General features: G+C 39.3%; 1 protein-coding gene across 3 annotated transcripts in view; it reads left to right on the top strand.

Moving 5' to 3' along the window:
- Positions 1-11,092: 11,092 nt before the first annotated feature.
- SYNPO2 (synaptopodin 2) overlaps positions 11,093-20,550 on the top strand; it is a 191,489-nt gene continuing 182,031 nt past the window's right edge. The window contains exon 1 of one of the 3 annotated variants that reach the window (XM_004479037.4): positions 11,093-11,434. In XM_004479037.4, the coding sequence (XP_004479094.2) occupies positions 11,330-11,434 (105 nt within the window). In that variant the 5' untranslated portion in view covers positions 11,093-11,329. The remainder of the gene's footprint in view (positions 11,435-20,550) is intronic. The other 2 variants (XM_071214967.1, XM_071214970.1) reach the window with 2 other exon arrangements.

Raw genomic sequence — 20,550 nt, 5'->3', positions numbered from 1 at the left:
AACCAAAGTATTTTTCCCCCAACCAACCATATTATTATTAACTTTATATCATTTATATATGAACATACGTAAACAATTAAGTGTATAGTAAATGTTGTGAACTTACAAAGCAAAAATGCATAACATCATACAGGGGTCCCATACATCAACCTCCCACCAATACTTTGCATTGTCGTGAGACGTTTGTTACAAATTATTAAAGAATATTGTCAAAATCTTACTACTAATCATAGTCCTTATCTTACAATTGGTGTGCTTTTCCCCCAATCCACCCTATTATTATCTTTTAAATATATTTTTTATGACAGAAGTTGTAAACTTATAAAACTATCATGCACATATGCAGAATTCCCAAACAACACCCCTCCATCAACATACCACATTGTGGTGGACCATTTGCTACAGATAAGATAATATCATCTGATAGTTATCATGTCTGTAGTGTACATTTGGCTCACATTTTCCATTCTGCCTCATTATCAACACAGTACATCTTTCACATAGATGCAAGACTATTACTACTGCTAACCACATAGGTCACTCCAACTGTATTTTTCCCATGCTTCTCCACATTCCCAACACCGTGCAGTAATGATATACATTTGCTCTAGCTCACAAAGGACATTCTTGCATCTGCACCATCAACTACAATTCTCATCCACCTCTTGGTTTACTGTGCTATCCAGTTCCTAGATTATTCTCTAGCATTCTGCCAAATGGCATTTACATACCTAGACTACAATTTTCAGCCACATCCCCATTTATAAACACATAGTTGCTATTCACTATGTGTTACCATCCACTATATACATTTCTTCATTTTTACAGTAAAGCTAATTAAAACTTCTACATAAATTAAACATCAGTAGTCTATCTCAGTCCTCCTCTTATCTCCTTTAAGAATTCACCACCTATCACCAGGTTTTGAAGATATTTTCCTACAATTTTTTCTAAAAGTTTTATGGTTCTTGCTTTTACTTTTAGGTTTTTGATCCATTTTGAGTTAATTTTTGGATAAGGTGTGAGAGAGGGGTCCTCTTTCCTTCTTTTGGCTATGGATATCAAATTCTTTCAGCAGCATTTGTTGAATGGACTGTTTTGCCCAAGCTGTGTGGGTTTGACAGGTTAGTAAAAAATCACTTAACCATACATGTGAGGGCCTGTTTCTGAACCAGAAATTTGGTTCCATTGATCTATGTGTCTCTCTTTATGCCAGTACCATGCTGTTTTCACCACTATAGCTAGTTAATATGATTTAAAATCTGGAGATGAGGGTTTGCTTTTCCTTTTTATGATGTTTTTGACTATTCAGGACCCCTTACCCTTCCAAATAAATTTGATGATCATGTTTTCAATTTTAAAAAAATGCTGGTGGAATTTTTATTAGGATTGCATTGAATCTGTACATCAATTTGAGTAGAATTGACACCTTAATGATATTTAGTCTTCCAATCCATGAATATGGAATGTTCTTCCAGTTATTTAGGCTTTTAAAATTTTCTTTTAACATTGAGCTGCAGTTTTCTGAATACAAGTGCTTTACATTGTTGGGTAACTTTATTCCTGACTATTTGAGTTTTATCTGTCATATTTTATTTTCACCACTCTTTTGACACTTTTAGTTACTTTTATTGATATAAACTTCATTTTTAGCCTCTCTTCCAGACCTCTCTCTCCTGTCTTTTCTTTCAGGCTCTAGGACCCCTTTAGTATTTTCTGAAAATCTGGTCTCTTGCTTAGAAATTCTTTCAGTTTCTGTTTATCTGTGAATATTTACATCTCACCCTCATTTTTGAAAGACAGTCTTGCTGGATATAAGATTCTTGACTAGAAATTTTTCTCTTGTAGTAGCTTAAATATATTAGACCACTGTATTCTTGCCTCCATGGTTTCTGGTGAGAAATCAGCACTTAATCTTATTGGGTATCCCTTATATGTTATTCATTGCTTTTCTCTTGCTGTTCTCAGAATTCTCTCTTTGTCTTTGGCATTTGATATTCTGATGAGTTTGTGCTTTAGAGTTGGTCTATTCAGATTTTTTCAGATGGAGTATGTTGTGCTTCTTGGACATGGATATCTATGTCCTTCAGTAGGGTAGGGTTGGGAAATTTTCTACCATTATTTCTTCAAATATTCCTTCTGCCCCTTTGCCTTCTCTTCTCCTTCTGGGATACCCATGGCACATATGTTTGCATGCCTTTTGTTGTCATTTAGTTCCCTGAGACTTTGTTCATTTTTTTCCATTCTTTTCTTCATCTGTTCTTTTGTATGTTCACTTTCAGAGGCCATTTCTTCAAGCTCACCAATCCTTTCTTCTGCCTCTTCAAATCTATTATATGATTCCAATGTTTTTTTTTAATTTCATTTTTTGTGCCTTTCATTCCCATAAGATCTGCTATTTTTCTATGTATGTTTTCAAATTCTTCTTTGTGCTCATCCAGTGTCTTCATAATATCCTTAATCTCTGTAGTATTATCATTGAATTTATTAAGGAGATTTGTTTGAACATCTATGATTAGTTGTCTCAACTCTTCTGTGTCATCTGGAGGCATATCTTGTTCCTTTAACTGGGCAATAGCTTCCTGCTTCTTGGTGTGGATTGTAATTTTTTGTTGGTGTCTTGGCAGCAGGATTACTACAGTATTTATTCTGGGTGCAGTTTTTCTCTTTCGTTTAGGGCTTCCTGCCCTTTCTCCCTTGCTGGTTGTGCAGTAGGAGCCAAGGTTGTAATTGGTACTATAAGCTATGGAGGATCAAGCTGCTGTCATTGAGCTGGGAACCAATGAAGCTTCTCCTTTGTCAGGGGTAGGGACAGAATCACAGCTGTGTGGAATAATCCAAGTCATGCAGGCCTAGATTGTAGTTACCCAGAGACACTGATGAATCTTCATGTCCCTTTCTCCCCTGTTTGGGGTGGGGATGGAGCTGCAGCTGTGGGCAGCAATCCATGCAGTGTGGGTTCAAGATGATTGTAGTTGTCCCGATAGACTTCTGATTTTCTGTCTGTGTCAGCCAAAGATACCTAAGGCTATCTGGATAGGCTGGTGCAGGGTTGCCAGCCTCCTCCCTGCCAGAGATGGGGCTGAAGCATAGGCTAGGGCTGTAGGCCCATCTGGGTGAAAGAAACTGGTTCCCACCTTCACCGTGATTTTCGGTCATCCTGGTTTCTCCTCAGGCTGGGGTAGAGTCAAAATGTTGGCCACCAGCCTCTTTCCCACTTGGGCAGTTTCACACCCCAGCTGTTTCCAGGGTTATATCTTAGCCAGCCGAGTCTACCAATCTGTAGCCAAATTGGCAGCCAACCATCTCCTCCTCCCCTGTTTTTGGGAAATGGAGCTTCCAATTCCAGCCACAGAATAGCTCCTGGGGTGGCTTGTGCCGCCAGAATAGGATAATCACTGGCCTCAGTGGCTTGACCGGTAATTTTTCAGAGAAGCTGGCACAGGTCCCCGCAGCTTCCTCCCTGCTGGAGGTGGCACTGGGGCCTAGGTTAGAGCTGCAATCTAATCTGGATGGAAAGTAGCCGGTCCCCACCAGCAATGTGATTTTCAGTTTGCCCCACTTCCCCTTAAGCCAGGCGTGGAGTTAAGATGGTGGCTCTGGCCTCTTTCTACTTGGACAGGCTCAAACTTTAGCTGTTGTCAGGATTATACTTTAACCCACTGAATTTACTCATCAGTAGCTGAAGTTGGTGCCCAACTGTCTCTTCCTCACCCTTTTTTTTTTTTAACACAGATTTATTTATTTATTTAATTAAAATTATTTATTTTTACGAATTACATTCAAAAAACACGAGGTCCCAATCAACCCCACCGCCCCCATCCCCCACTCCCCCCACAGCAACACTCTCTCCCATCATCGTGAGACATCCATTGCACCCAGTAAGTACATCTCTGAACATCACTGCACCCCGTAGTCAATGGTCCACATCATAGCCCACACTCTCCCCCGTTCCATCCAGTGGGCCCTGGGGGGGTCTACAATGTCCTGTAATTGTCCGTGAAGCACCACCCAGGACAACTCCACGTCCCGAAAACGCCTCCACATCTCATCTCTTCCTCCCATTCCCCAAACCCAGCAGCCACCATGGCTACCCTTCCCACACCCATTCCACATTTTCTCTGTGGACATTGGATTGGTTGTGTCCATTGCACATCTATGTCAAGTGGGGGCTTAGATTCCACATGGATACTGGATGCACTCCTCCTGCTTTCAGTTGTAGACACTCTAGGCTCCATGGTGTGGTGGTTGACCTTCTTCAACTCCATGTTAGCTGAGTGGGGTCAGTCCAATAAATCAAAGTGTAGGAGCTGAAGTCTGTTGAGGCTCTGGGCCTGGGTGTCTTATTATCAGTCCAGAGATTCAAATCCCCTAAATATATCTTAAACCCCAGCACCAACTACAATTCCAATAAAGTAGCATGCAAGTCTTGTGGGAAGAGATCCCCTCCGAGTTCAATTCCATCATGTAGAAACACCAGCTCCAAAGAAGGGCCATCTGCCATGGCAGTGAACCCCATCTGCCATGACCATAGAACCCGTGGGTCTCTTTATCCCTCAGAAGAACCAATACCTGGGGTTGTATCTACTTTATCTGTCTCTTAGACTCTGCTCAGTTGTGCATAAGGGCATTCCTTCTGACAACCTCCAGACTCTTTTTTAGAGACTCATAGCCTTATAATCTCATTTCTCCTTTCCATTTCCCCCTTATATTAGGTCAAACAGCATTTTGAAGTCATGTTATTATATGTAGACAGGGATATTCTGCTGATCCATATTGAACCTTTAATTCAAGGTCATTTTCTAGTTGCATCTTCAGCTGGTATGTGGTAGTGATCCCTCGGTGCCAGGGAGGCTCATCCCCGGGTGTCATGTCCCACGTTGGGGGGAATGCACTGCATCTACATGCTGAGTTTGGCTGTGAGAGTGGCCACATTTGAGTAACATGAAGGCTGTCAGGAGGAAACTCCCAGGCACAGTGCTACTCTAGGCCTTGTTCTTATTGCAGATGTATAGGCTCAAAAGCATAGCCATTAGTATCAGGAACCCACTGTTGGGCCCTCCTTCCTTCCTGGTTCTTGCCGTTGCCCCTGGCGGACTGCCACTGCTCCCCAGGGTCCATGACCGTGACCCCCCGGCCAGGCTCCCAGTACCCGCCCCAGCTGTTGTTTTTAATTGTTTCCACTATGAGTATATCTAGACATTACTATATACCGTGGGCATATGCCCTGTATAACTCCCTGTCAGCCATATATATCCTGTCAATAACTTCCTATATCAGTATTCCTCTGCTGCCATTATTGAACCACTCTATGATTCAAAACTTCCGCCAGCTCATCACAGATTCCACCCCTGCAGACGTTAACTCACTTCCTTCCTCCACCCCCCGCTTTCCTGTAAGCCTCTTTTCCAGACTCTAGCTCTTTGAGGCAGTTTGCTTATTTCATATCATTGTTCCTCACCCTTTTTTGGGAAGTGGAGCTTTCAATTCCAGCCGTGGAACAGCTCCCAAGGCTTGGAGCACTCTACTTATGAGTCTTCTCTGCAGATGGGCAGTCTCCTACTTCCATTCCTTCAAGGATGTTGCAGGATGCTCTTCTGGCCTCCTGAAGCGCCCAGACAGGTGCTTCAGCTAGCTCCAGAGAGCTCTGGGTGTTTACTAACTGCCCTGTAGCAGGAGCTGACTCTAGGAGCTCCTTAATCTGCTGCCATCTTGCTAGTTCTCCCAAGAATGGATTGTTTTTATAGCAAGCAGTTAGTAAACCCATTCTTTGTCCCACATTGAGATACTACCTCTAGATTGATTGCTGCAAATCTAACCCTTAAAAATGGTTCAGGGAATGAACCATCAGATCTTTGGCTTCTGACACACTTAGAAAAATATACAGGAGCCCTAGATACCCATGGAAGACTATCTTTTCCAACATATCTCATGTTGGCTCCTCAAGTTGTCTACCCCTATATTCATGCATTGACAGCTGTCAGCATCCATGGGGAAGGGAGCCTTGTCCCCGATAACCATCCAGCAAAAATCTTGAGTTTCCCTCTGATTGGATGTAATGATGAACTAGTCACTGGACCAGGAAAATGTCCTTAGTTTTGAACCCATTCCTGAGCTAATGTCTGTGGTAAGAAGGAAGGATTATTTTGACACTGCTCAACCAACTTATCCATGAGCCTAGGGATGGGGGCATCAATTTTACCTAACCCAGTAGCTATTACTCAATGGAGGAGGGGTAGAATCTCAAGAAAGCAGCCACTACCTATTACATGTGATCTCTAAGTGGTATCAATCAGATTTTTCCAAGTCTAATGAAGTGAAGGAAAAGAAATGTTTTAGCCTCCTTTGGCTGTTCAAGCAAATAGCAAGCAAAGGGATGGTTTAAACAATGGGAATTTAATGACTTGCAGTTATGAGGTCAGGAAAAAGTCCAAATGAAGGCATCATCAAGTCGATGCTTTCTTCCTGAAGACGTGCCTTCTGGCACTAGCTGCCAGTGATCCTTGGTCCTTGGCTCCTCTTGAAGCCAGAGAAGTGTTGGATTCCTCTAGGGTCTTGGCTATGTTGCATAAAAGAAGTTAAGAACATGCCAGTTAAAAATAATTTATTGGGAAATTGGGGGAAAGAACAGAACTTGCTGAGAAACAGGATAGAAAGATGGAAATACGCATCAAGATTTGGTGCAGGCTCCTCCAGGCAGAGAGAAAACTCTGGCTTGCCATTCACCTTTGTTAAACTATTGATTATCCCTCCCATTGCTAATGCTAAGGGGAGGGTCCTGGTTGTTACTGGCTACCTCACTAATGGTGGGGGCCAATGGTAGGAATGTTTGGAATATCCAGGGCCAAAGGGAGGTTCCAGAAAGAGAAACTGGAACCTCAAGGTTAAACTCAAGGTCTCAATGAGGGCTTTCAGCCATGTTATCTGTTGGCTATGTTGTCTGTTGACCGTGTTGTGGATCATCTTCTCCTCATTCCCCGGCTAGCCTGCCTCACTCTGTCTTACTGCAATACACTTAGTGGACTCTCCTGGCCTCTCAGTTCTCTTCTGTGTTCTTTTAACATTCAGCTTCTTACTGCCCAGGTCTTTTTCTTTCTGGCTCAGTTTCATCCTGTTTATTTAGAACGCCAGGAATAGGATGAGGACTCATCCTGACAGGATTTGTCCACACCTTAACTGAAATATCCTCATCAAAATGTCCTACCTATAGAGGATAGATTAAGTCCAAGGACGTGTTTTTTGGGGAGTATATACAGTTCCAAACCACCATAGAAAGTAAATTAGAACTCGTTGACTGTATTTCTACACCTTTATTCTGGGAAATCTTATTTCCTCTTTCATTCCACTCATATTAATTAAGCACTAATTATGTGTCAGAGGTTATATTTGAATTGGGGATACAATTCTGAATAAGCCATATATGGCTTTTAATCTTAAGGGTTAATAATCTAGTGCTGCATTCAGACAAGTTACAAGATCATTAGAATGAGAGGGAAAGTAAAGAATGGTGGGAGTTACACATGGGAGAAGCACCTAACCTGGAAAAGTGGGTGGGGAGCTCAGGAAAGGCTTCCTGGAAAATGTGATATCTAATCTGAGGTCAGAAAGATGAGTAGAAATTATCATGTGGTGTGTATGTGAGTATGTGGGAGAGGACTGGATAGCTTTGAAGAATGACCAAGTAATTGGAACAGTAAGATAAGTTAGAGTAACAAAGTAGTGCTGCATGTCTGGATTATACAATTCCAGGTGAGGAGCAGTAAGCAGCAAGGTGGGGAAGAAAATGGGTTGTCTAGGTAGACAACTTTGGACTTTATTCTGAGACCCTTGAGGATTTTAAATAGAGGAAAACCAATATGAATATTGCATTTTGGAAAGATCACCCTGGATATAGAGTTTTTAAAAAATGGATTGGGGATGGAAACAAGGCTCAGACAGAAAGACCAGTTAGGAGATTGCTGATTGTTGTGGAAGTCCAGGCAAGAGAAAAGAGTGATCATGGTGAAGAAGGCATATACGCAATCTACTTAAAAGTTGGATCCATAAGATTTTATGAGTAAGTGGATATATGAGATGAACATAAGGGAGTAAATAAGGCCTGGAGGCAGGATAACAGTGATTAAGAACATAAATTCAGGGAGAAGTTTCAAATTCTGGCTCTACCACTTAGGACCTAAGGAAAAATAACTTGAATTCTCTAAGTCTCAGTTAATTACCAGTATAAGAGAGATAATAGTAAATACCTAGCATGAATGCTTTAAGGGTAAAATAAAATAAAATAGGTCGAGTTCCTGGTCCAGAATAAATATTCAATAAATTATAGAAATTTTGAACCTCTGGTTCTGTCTGGATGGAGGACAGGAGAATGAAGAAGGTATTTATTGAGGGTAATAGGAATTGTTACTTGACTGCAAATAACATTTAAGTCAACCTATAGTGACTTAAACAAATATTGGTTATTTTTCTTATACAACAAGAGGATTTGAGGTAGGCAGCTATTGGCATTGGTTCAGTCAGGATTGGAATCTTTGCAGTTATCTTAGCCTTTACCTCATGGGCACAATATGGCTGCCCCAGTTCCAGCCTCTAGCATCACATTCACATTCAGTTAGGATTGAAGGGAACCAGATGGAGGAGACAGGTGATGGATAGACAATAATCCTGAGTTGGGAAACATAGGCAGAGATGCAGACTTTTGGGGGAGAGGGGAATGAAATGGTTTTGAATGTATAGGGTGTAGCAGTTTGATATTATTTATGAATTCCAAAAATAGAATTTGGATTATATCTATAAACTGGTCTGTTCCTCTTGGCATATTAGATTGTATTGGATTCAGAGGTTTCACTTTTAGTTGATTAAATCATGATCAAGGCTTTGATGTAGCCACATCAGTAGGCCTGCCAGTAGATGGGGACTCACAGAGAAAACAAGACAGCAGAGGAAAGAATTGAGTTTTTGATGCTGGAGCCCCAGGAAGTAAAGACACAGTGAAGAAGAACACAGAGGAAAAGAAAGAGCTGCAGCTTAGCCCAGAAAGAAAGAAGCCCTGGGAAAAGAGATGAGCCTGTGAAGAAAGATGAGCCTGATAGTCTATAGCTGACCTTGTGGAAAGAATAGAGCAGTTGAGCCCGGAGAGAAATAAGCCCCAGGAGAGAGATGCGACTTATCCCAGCCTACAGCTGATATCAGAAGAAGCTGGGACCACAGAACCTTAAGAGGAAGAAGGAAGGCTGAACTCTCACAGATGTTGCCTGCCATCTTGCTCAACATGTGACAAACGACTTTGGGTAAGCAAGTACCTCTTATGGTACCTTGAGTTGGACTCTTTAGGGCCTTCTGACTGTAAGCTTCTACCCCAAATAAATACCCTTTATAAAAACCAATTTCTGATACTTGGCATCAGCAACCCTTTGGCTGACTAATACATAGGGCTTTAAGTTTCTGTGATATTTTCATACAGAAACAGGTCTAAAAGGCAGTTGGATATAATGGCCTATAGCTAAGGAAAGATATTTGGAGTTGAGTGGAATGGTTAAATTCTGCAGGAAGGATAAGAGGACCCATGAAAAGGGAACAGAGTAAGAAAAAGAGAGGGCCAGCACATTAACGCTGATGGACACCAACATTTTGTGGATGAGTGGAGGCAGAGAACCTGCAAGGGGGAAAGAAGAGAAGAGGCTAGAGAGTCAAGAGGAAAGCCCAGAGACAGTTGTGTTCTAGAACCCTAAGGGAGTAAAACATTAAAATGTTTTAAGGAGGACAATAATATCAAATTCTATACAAAATCAGTAGGCAATAAGTGACCTTGCTGAGAACATTTTCTGTTGTGGGGACAGAGGTTGGACTGGAGTGGGGATGAGGAGCAGAAAAGTGAGAAACTAGAAAGATCAAGTATGAAAAAATTCATCTTTTGCCTTTTGTTCTCAGAACTCATATTTTAGTAGGCCACTTATAATATTACAAAAAAAAATTTTTTGAGAGACCTAGTAAAGTCAACTCACCTTTCTAAAGAGAATCAAACTTGGGATGTGTGTCTGGTCCTTGTGACCCGTAGGGTCTCTTCAAGTGCCAGGAGGCTGTGATTTCATTGTACTCTTTTCTCCAGTGATGACATCTAAATATAATCACTTGACACATTGAGGAGCAGGACTGTGTAAATGTTAATTGTATGGCGCTTCTCGGTACTGAAACAGGCAGAGTGTCTGGAGGGTACTTTTGTCTGGTACTACGCGGTAATACAATCTGGCTTTCCCAGGCTCTTCTGTATTTACCGTATTTCTATAAGGATGAAAGTTATGGAAAATAAAATTATGGGAAAATTAAAATGTTACATTTGTAAAATTTTTGGTACGTTGCAGTCATATTTAAAGTATTATACTGAGAATCGTGTATAAAATCCACTTTTACTTTGGACCACCGAGATTCAGAATATGTCATGAGAGAGTATAAAAACAAGAAACTTAAAGCATTTGGTGATTATTCCAGTTGGTTGTCTATAAGATTCAGGTTTAAAAACATTAGCAGGAAGGAAGAAAATGAAACACTTATTTAAGTTTAAAATACCTCAAAACCATGGAACAGATGTAAGAATGTGGTTTTGGGGAAGGGGGTTTTTCTCTCCCGTGCAATAAATATATATTACAGTTTAGAAAAGTACTTTTCAGAGAAGGGTTTTTAAAAAATGTTTATATTTTCTTTTATTTCTCAGGGAAAAAATTCTGTAGGTTGCATACAGAAAAAGCTTAGAAAAATAATAAGTCCACATTTAACTCCCTTTTGTCTATTTCACTCATGGATAGGGTAATTCTCAAAACATTTATTTGAGAGACTCTTATCCTCCTTCTTGTCGCTGAGTTCTCAGAGTGCATATTTTAGGACGTTTATGGCAAAAAAATTAAAATTTTCATGTGTCTTCTATTTGTAGAATCATTAAATGTAAGTTTTCCCATCCTACCTTTAAGTGCTAGGATTTTATCTGTGAGTGCTAGAGAACTTTTGCGCTCCCCTCTCCACTCTTGTCCAAAATGGGGACTTGATCCCTTGAGAGATTGCTTTCCTTTCCCTGAAGTTGGGCTGAGCAAAGGAGCGTGACGCAAGAGTGGGCTGTGTCTTCGATGGCGCGAGCGCCTCTGCGCTCTGGTGAATGGTCCCACCAGCCGCGCAAAGTCACAGCGGCGGCCGGGGCAGCGGCGGCGCGGCGGCGAGGCTCTGCGTGCCCCCAGCCCTGCCTCCTTAGCAGGAGCTGGAAGCGGAGTGCACTCCTGCAGCCCCACGCAAGCTTCTTTTCTGTCGTTTCAAGCTCTTCATGCTGCCCAACTGAAGGGAGAAAATGGGCACAGGGGATTTTATCTGCATTTCCATGACCGGAGGGGCGCCCTGGGGGTTCCGATTGCAAGGTGGCAAGGAGCAGAAGCAGCCCTTACAAGTTGCTAAGGTAGGCGCGCGAGAGAGCTGTTATCACTGCTTGTTACTGTAAAGGAAGGAAAGAGGGAAGGAATGCAACCTGTTGAGGGTTTTTTCAAGTTCTGCTTTGAAGTGTATATATTAATTTTTTTGGAGCAAAGATTGATTTAGTTTAGGATGTGGGGTTTTGGTGTTTTTAAAAAATTTTCGTTTTGTTTTTAAAGAAACGTTAGAGTGTAATATTCCAGATATGTAAATAGCATGCAATTGGTTTTGTTTTTGTTTTTTAAAGAGTGCTGCGTATATCAGCTGAAGGAAAGGCCTAGTTAATCATCTCTGACAACCAGCGAGACCCTTGGGAGAATTCTGCTAAGCAGTATTAGAATATTCAGTTGAGTTATTGTTTCATGTCACTTCACTTGGCTCTGGTTGGGAGGAAAGGCTCAGTTCAGCATAAGCAATCAGCTTAGCTATTTTTGGGACTCTAAGTGTTGTTAGTGACACTGATTTTACAGCTTTCAAGAAAAAGGCCAATTTTGGGCAGTGATTTAAAAAGTATGGTGATGATGTCATAAATCTACTTGAGAATAAATACCTTTTTAAGGATTTGACAAATGCAAAATCAAAGTACTTTGTTCTATTATGCATATTCATCTGGCTAGGAGCTCAAAAATAATTAAAAGATATTCTAAATCTGTTGTAAATAACTTAGGGGTAACTTTGTAATGCATCTTATAACTATTTAAAATATTTAATATCTTTTTATTGACATTAGATTGCATGTTTCTCGGCTTACTATGCCACCAGTTTGCTCAAGGGACTCTAGTATTGTCCAGTTAGGATCCAACTAAAACAAATTTTTAAATGCATGAAACTAAGCAGACTTTTACAAGATTTTACTACTAAATTCTGATATTGCATGAAAGAATATGTTTGTTTACTTTCCTATATTATACTTTTTAAAAAATGCATCTGGACCCTTATGAAATATCTGGGACACTGGCCTTTGTGGGTATTCTTTCCTTTTGACTTCTACTTCTTACAAAAATGTTCACTGAACAGAAAGGAGTTTTTTGAAAATTTCTTTTCCCAGGCAGAAAATCCTTTCATAATGTAATGGTAGAATCCTGCCACCTAGTGAAACTTTCAAACATGAAGACTGAAGCATAAAATAGGAGACGAAAGGCATAATTTTTAGAACTGGAAAGTTTCTCAGAGGTCTCCATTTCAATCCCCTGATTTTAAATGAGGAAAAAGCCAAGAGGGGTTAAGTAACTTGCTTCGAGTCTTCAGCTGAGAACTGGCAGAGTGGTTAAAGGATGCAGAAATGTGGTTTCATAGGGTTTCTTTGAGAGTCAATACCAGACAATATCATTTTAAATATTAATGCTTGATTCAGTGTATGTAGAATGTGTGAGACTAAAGCAGACTTGTTCTAAGTCTAGAATAGCAGTTGGCAGGCTCTCATTGCTGAGATTTGGGTTCTAATCCCAGCTCTGATCTAATGTACGATCTGGCCTGACAAATCTTTCAACCTTGATGTCTAATCTGTCCTGGAAGTGTGTGTGTGTGTGTGTGTATGTGTGTGTAGAGGGAGAAAGGGACAGAGATGTTTTGGGGGTGGGGGAGGAGAGAAGTGAGGAGAAAATTGGACTATATAATCAGTGAGATTGGATCTTGCTTGAATATTCTATAATTCTCATGGTATACAGTTTATGATAACTTGTTTATTACTTGAAATTTTGGGGCAGAAATGGCTTAGAAGCTCTTCTTTGGTGGCTCTTTGGAGGCCAGACTATGAGAACAGAATAGGCTGTGGGTTTCTCCTAAATGCTCTATACACTGATTGCAAAGTGGAACCACTTTCTGGTGCTAAAGCAAGTTGGTAGTGAAGCTTGCTGCAGAGGCATCTTGCTGCTGGGATCTCAACTGCCAGAATTCACAGAGGTGATTAGGCCTCTCTCTCATTGTCAAGTAGTTCTGTCCTGCACACTTCCAAAATCATCTTCCCTAAAATACCCAAGTAATCTTATATGGTTTTAAAAAGATCATTATTAGAGCATCTTGACATTTGCTTTAATTTTCTAGTTGTGACACTGTATTTAAAGTTATAGATTTTTAAATATCATTGTTATAGCATCTTGTTGTTTGCCACAATTCTTGTGTGTGTTTATGAGAAAGAGAACATAATCCATAGACTACCTTTTTCCCCATATGCTGAAAGAAATAACTAGAGAGTCTTTTAAAGGAGATCTATTTCTAAATTGTTATGACAAAACCTACTTTTGTTAGTCTATTTTTTAAAAAATTCAAACTTATTATATTCAATTTCTTAAACTAGTATTGTATGTTCTGGAAAACACTTGAAACAGAGTATTTTTTACTCTCTATGTTACCAAGCCCATGGCCTCACTAGGTTCATTTTTAAGTGTAAAACATTAAGTCAACTTGATTCTAGGAATGGTTTCTCAATGAGTTCAAGGTGAAATGAATGCTAATGGATATAGATTTCTCTCTCTCTAAGGACTGGTGATAACTTACTAGGGCTAAGTCACCTCCAAGTAGGGGATGCAGGGGAAAGAGGCAGAAAGGCTGGGTAGAGGATAGTGGTTGGCAAATGAAATGCTCAAAGTCGAAGAACTCACAAAAGATTAATTCAATAACTGAAGAAAATAAATCTTTCTGAAGAAATTAAAATTCCAACCAGTCCTTGAACCATGTCCCTTAAAATAGCAATCATTATACAAAGCAGTTCTGTTACAAAAAGGTATTTTGCCTTGTTGGGAAATACCTAGTGTTTAAATTTTCCATAGTTCTGCATAAAATGAAAATCTAACAAGCTGAAAGAGTACAAAGGCAGGTTGGTCTAATGTTACCAAGAATGATCAGAAATTTAATAGTTTATAATTTCCAGTAAATATCCTTCTAGTGACATGTTTAGTCACTTTTGAGGGATATTCAAACATTTTAAGGTTTTGGCTGATTGATTGGTGGAACTGTAAGCAACCCAACTTTTAAAGATCATTAACAGGAATATTAATAACCAAAACTCTTCATTGACATTGAAGCTCAAGGCCATTATATAAAATTCTATTTGTTTTCAAGAGGAAGTGGAACTTTTAGAAGGTTCAAAAAACCAGTTATATTAATCTTGCTTTTAAATGTTTATGAATCTTTTAATTTATATTCCAAATATCTGTGATAGGAAGAAAACATTTCTAATACAGAGTCATGGGACAATATTATGCAAAGTATATTTCTAAGCAGTCATTTACCGAAACAAATTTCCAGACATAATTACAACATAAAACCCCACTGTATGTGTGCAGATGTCCTTATAAAAATATTTCAGCACTTTCACTTTACCAACTCTTTTGGGGACATGTGCTTACTTGGCTATGACTCTGGACATACTCTTGGCAAATAATTTAAGAAAATCTTCAGATTAAGAGGAGAGGGAATTTTCTTTTAAAAACAAATCTTTTGTAAAATTCAGAAATAACTCATGTTTTGAAAATGATGAACAAAGGGATAAAATATTGACTAAGCATGAACTTTGCCATTATCTGGACATAGTACATATTGGCTTGCATTTATCAAGCACTTCCATGTGCTAGGAAACAGTCCAAGTGCTTTTCAAGTATTATCTCCTTAACTGATTCCCCAAGCCTATGAAGTAGCTATGAAAATATTCTTATTTTAGAGACAAGGAAATTGAGGCAGAAATGGCCAGGGTACTTGCCAAAGGTTAGGCTATAAAAAATGATGGGATTTGTTTGCAGATATGACTCTATGCAGGAGCGTGCTGCTTCTCTTTCCTCTTTTGTGGAAACAGGTGTCTGAAAGGGTAAAGGTAAGTAAGGTGGTCCCCAAAGAGGAGTTTAGGAAAAAAAAATCAGTCTGTACCCAACCCCAATTTAATTGGTCTGGGGAGTGTCCTGGGCATTGGAATTTATAACACTCCAAAGGCAATTCTGATGTCAAGATTTAGAATCACTGTGGAAGAGAGGTGAGGCTTACTCAGCGGTGGAATCGTCTGTCCTTCCAGCACTTCCCCATTACCCCTTTCCCAGCAGATTTAAGAGGAGGACCTCAGAAACAATAAGAATTGTCCAAGTTCGTGACCTGTGAGCAGATCATAATTGGTGGTGGAAATTTTTCCCTTTGCAAAGCTTAGTTTACTACATGGGTTTGGGGGAAGAAAGGAAGTGTTGGGAAGTTTCAAAATGATTGCTGTAAAGACTGGGGGTGCCTGGAAAAAGGAGAGACTGGCAATTTATTCCCTGGTATGACATTTTCTTTGTCAGTGGACTTGCTGGACTGCCTAATGCTTTTGTGAACAGGGAGAAAACAAAACTTGAGAAAGATGGAGGTCAGGAGGAGAAGGAGGAGGAGAAGGTAAAGGAGAAAAAGAAGGGGGAGGAGCAGAAGAAATAGAAGGATGCGGGGAGGAGAGATAGGAGACAGAGGGAGAATGATTAAGAGTCTGCACTCCCATTTGGCAAGGCAAAGATACATCCATTTCCTGTTGATGAGTGACTTGCAGAAGGCGGTTGGACTGAAGCCGTCTTGCCAGTACTCTGCCCAAGAGAGCCAAACTCTTAACAAGGAGCTGCCAGCTTGCAGGAGCAGCTTAAAGAACCACCAGAGGCTTGGAAGGGAAAGGGAAGAGATTGAGCAGGACCCTGTTTCTCATGTTCGGGGACTGTGCAATGTTTAGGCTCTTCACAGCTCTTAGAAGACACCGCAGCATGCCCTGCATTTGGACACCAGTGACAGAGGAAATTGATGCTTCCAGAGAAGCACAACAACCAACAAAGAGAGAAATGCCATCTCATCCAGTTACGAATACTATAACTTCCTCCTTCCTCCCCAGTCATTCTCCCTGCATATGAGTAGAGTGCACAACACCCTCCTCCCCAGGCCAAGCCCTTGAGCCCACAAGTCTGCCCACAGTGCTTAGGGAGAGAGTAGAGTCAGGTATCAGAAGCTTTAACAGACTGGACTGTTTTAATACACAAAAGCCACCATAAAATTATGGGATCTTACCAGTTTTATTAACAGAGAGATTTAACATATCATAATTGAAAGCAGTTACTGAAAGAAATGAAATGGTTTCATGTTTATAATTGAATATCAAACAGGTTCATATCAATTCCATGCACTTGATCTACCTTAACCCTGAAAAATTATCACCGTCTCATATGCCTTTCATTAATGATCATGTAAAAGCAATTGTTTCAAGGTAGAATGAATGAAAATCTGGCTTTGGGGTTAATAAGAAATGAAAAGTACTTCCTCTTTTTCCTTTTCTTCTTTTGGTTGGCTTACATGTGAATCAGTACTTTAGTGACTTGAGATGGTATTTGCTCCAGGCAGGTGCATGCTTTCAGGCAGTCTAGAGAGGTGTTTCTTGAACATTACTGTCAGAGTCTAAAACCCTCAGTTTAGAGTTAGTATTTTGAATGTTATTGGGTATTAAACTAAGGTAGTTGTTCTTGTTTTAAGTAAAGTTGTATTCAAAATTCCAAAAGTCATTATGTAAAATCATTGTGACATATACATTAAAATATTTGTGTATTTTTATGATAATTTTTTTCCTATTTTGCCATGCAACATGGTGATGTTTTTAAAAGACAGAATAACTTCCAAAATAATTTAATCTCCCTTTGTCAGTTGCTAAGTGCTCAAGAATATAAGCTAACATATATATTTGGCTAAAAAAATTTCATATGTGTATATTTAAACGTTTCCCAAGTGTGTTAAAATACATTACCTAATTTGAGACAATGCTATCAGCAGGTGGGTTGGTGAAGTTTTATTATTCTCAGTCTACACATTAAAAAAACTGATCCTGAAAAAAACTATTTGCAAAAAAATATTAAATAAGCAGTTCAAAGCCAACGTATTTCTTTCTCTCTACTAAAAGGTATGTCAACCTGGATAAAGAGAACAGACTATTGCTTAGTATAGTGGAATATTGCTATGAATTTAATACAGGGTTTGTATGAAATATATTTCACCAAATCTAAGATTTAATTCTCAAAAACATTTATAACAGTTTCTTCTCTTAATGGGCCTGAGAAAAAGGATTCAAGGAAATGCATCTCCAAGCTAACATGCAGTAGGAGAAACACTGGGCAAGGAACCAGTTTACTTTCAAATAAACCTGAAAAACGTGTGGACTCCAAGACATTTAGTGTGTCTATTCTAACAGATTCATGAAGGAAACAAATGCCATGGGGCTTTTGTGAAAAGAAATGGAGAATTTCTGAATCAGCTTCATTAAACATTCCTAAAGAGCAAACAACTTCATGAAGTGAAAATTCTCATTTGAGAAACTAAATAAATTTGTTCTTTGAAAATATTTAGTTGTTGATGTTATAATGGGCTGGCCGTAGTTTTCTTTAAATAGAATATGAATCTGTTGTGTTTCATGAAGGCACTAAAATATATAAATTAACCATTTGAAACATTGTAAGTAATAGATTGTATCCTTAGATGATATAACAAACAATTGTTTTTCTATCCATTGGTTTTTGGTTTTTATAACCCTACTCTTCCATGACCAGCTTCTCTACTTGTATTTGGAAGCAATGTGGATACTTGATTGTTAAAACAGAGAAGTAGATTAGATTTCCTGGCCAGAGCTACAGATTGATGTATCTGAGCCTACCTCAGCAACACGCCTTCCGTTGCCCCTCTTCCCTGATTCCCTTTATCAAAACTTGTCTGGGTTGAATTCCACCTTACTGGGACACAGATTCCTCCCCTTCCCAACCCAAGAAATCTATAATAAAGGTAAATGGTTGTAATTTTTTCCCAAAATATCTTATTATCTGGAGATAATTTTATTTAACGAATGCTAAGGGCCAGGTACTTCATTAATCATCTTTTAAATATAATGAGAGAACTTTATGAGATTAGCTCCATTTATAGATCCCCATTACAGAGGCACAGAGAAGTCATTGGTCGGGTCACCTGGGTAATAGGAGTCAGAGCTGGGGTTTGGTTCCAGAGATTTAGCTTCAGTGTTGTGTTCTAAGCTCGTACACAGGACACTTGTTAGTCTAGAGTGATTTGAACAGCCAGTTAAAAGGGGAAGAAATCGTGATAACAGACTGTGATGGAGAGGGTTTTGTGATCCTTAAACCAATCCTGCTTTTTCTGTTCTGATATTCAATGTAATTCATTTGTTTAAATTATTGTCACATCATTTCATTTGAAACTTTATTTCCAAAACAAACAATTTAGGAAATGGCATAGAAAGACTAGAAACTTTCATAATTCTTCCTCTGAGGGATAGGTTTCCTTTGATTTTTTTTTTGTAAGATTTCCTGACTTGTCTTAAAAAATATGGCACACTTTCATTTTTGAAATACAAGAAGCAAAGTTTCTAGCAGTAGAACAGTTTTTGAGAATGTTATCATGCTGTTCAAGACATATTAAAAGGAAAGCTATTCAAGGATTACAAAATCAATGCATTTAAGTGGTAACCTGGCAACTGGCCTTCTGCCTCCTCAATGGCTCTTAATTTCCTGCCCTGTATTCCTACTCCCACTATCTGAGCTCAGACCCTCATTATTTGTCTTTCAGATAACTACATGGGCCCTTTAACTGGTCTCCCTGCTTCTGGTTTCACATTCTTCAGGTTTATGCTACGGAGAGCAGCCAGGGGGGATTTTTCTAAATCACCTATTATATCACTGCTTAAAATACTTCAAAGCCTCCCCATCCCCATCCTTAAAATAACTGTAACTCCTTAGTATCTTGTTATGTACAGACAATAGGTTAAGCACTTTATGGATTACTCCATTCCTGATGGCCCTATTACCCTTTTGTACAGACGAGGAACTGAGACTTGGGGACATTAAGTAATAACCTAAAGTCGTATGGCTAATAAATGGCGGATCTAGGACAGAGGCCAGTTTGATGCTAAAGCCACGCTCTTAACTGCCACCCTGTACTGTGGCATGTTCACAGGCTGACAGTCCCGCTGTGGTACACAAAGCCGTCCATGAGCTTGCCCCTGCCAAGCCGTCCAGCTCCTTCTCCAGTCTCTCCCCCAAATACTCATTTAGACTTTGGAAAAATACTACTGTTCTCTTGCAACACTGTGCTTTTCTTGCTTCCAAGGCTTCTTCTGTGCTGTGGCCTCAGCTGGAATACAAGTCCACCTCTTTCTCCAGCATCTACCTTAACGTGCTTGGAGCAATTTTACTCTGGAATACTCTGCTCAAAGTCAGTTCTCAGGGGAGGTTTGACTCGATTATCTAGTCAGGGGTGCGCACTTGCTTTTCCGTGTTCCCGATGCCATACACAGCTTTCGCTAGCACTTCCATGTGCTTTGCTGCTTATGGCTGCAATTTTTGCTTACATATCTGTTTCCTCTATTACACCAGTGGTGTCCAAATGTTTTGATTGTGTCCCCTTAAGTAAAAAAATGTTGAGCATATTCCGTACAATCATATATATATAAATAGATTATATATGTGTACTATTATGCTGATATTTTATGTATAGTATACAACATACTGAAAAGAAGTTTTAAGAATAAGATGAAGATGGAATAAACAATATTTTTAAAACTGATTTTTGTTTTTCTTTATTAACAGTACTAAGAGTCTTTTTACTCTCACTGACCAGAGGTTTTATAATGAGAACAATGTGGTAGATTTTTTATGAATTTGAAAATCTTGGTATGATTCTGCATGATACAAATATTCAAAGGTCTTGTGAATTTTTAATTTATTTCAGTAGTTGAATCTAATGCCTGTCATGGCTGAAAAAGAGAATATTAACAAGTTGAGGAAGTGAATCATCAGATGATTATCATTTTTATTCTCATTAATCACTAAATTAGCCAGGGGATTTCCACATCTTCCCTGATGGCCATCCTTTGTTTTTACAAGCTAATTGGGTAGTAGCATTTTAATATTTTAGTGTTAAAGTATTACTGGCACTTTTTATCTAGAAAATATGAAAACAGGTTAGAAATTCTTTTTTCTACATACGTGTGTAAATAAGGAATTTTAAAGAATTACATGTGTTATATGTGTAAATAAGTAGTTACGTGTGTAAATAATTTTAAAGAATAACATACATTTTCAACCAGAAAAATCACATAACATACAAAAATCACATAAC

This window comes from Dasypus novemcinctus, chromosome 1, assembly GCF_030445035.2.
Source record: "Dasypus novemcinctus isolate mDasNov1 chromosome 1, mDasNov1.1.hap2, whole genome shotgun sequence".
Classification (NCBI taxonomy): Eukaryota; Metazoa; Chordata; class Mammalia; order Cingulata; family Dasypodidae; genus Dasypus; species Dasypus novemcinctus.
The sequence above is the reverse complement of the archived record's forward strand: the minus strand, read 5'-3'. Positions and strand labels throughout refer to the sequence as shown.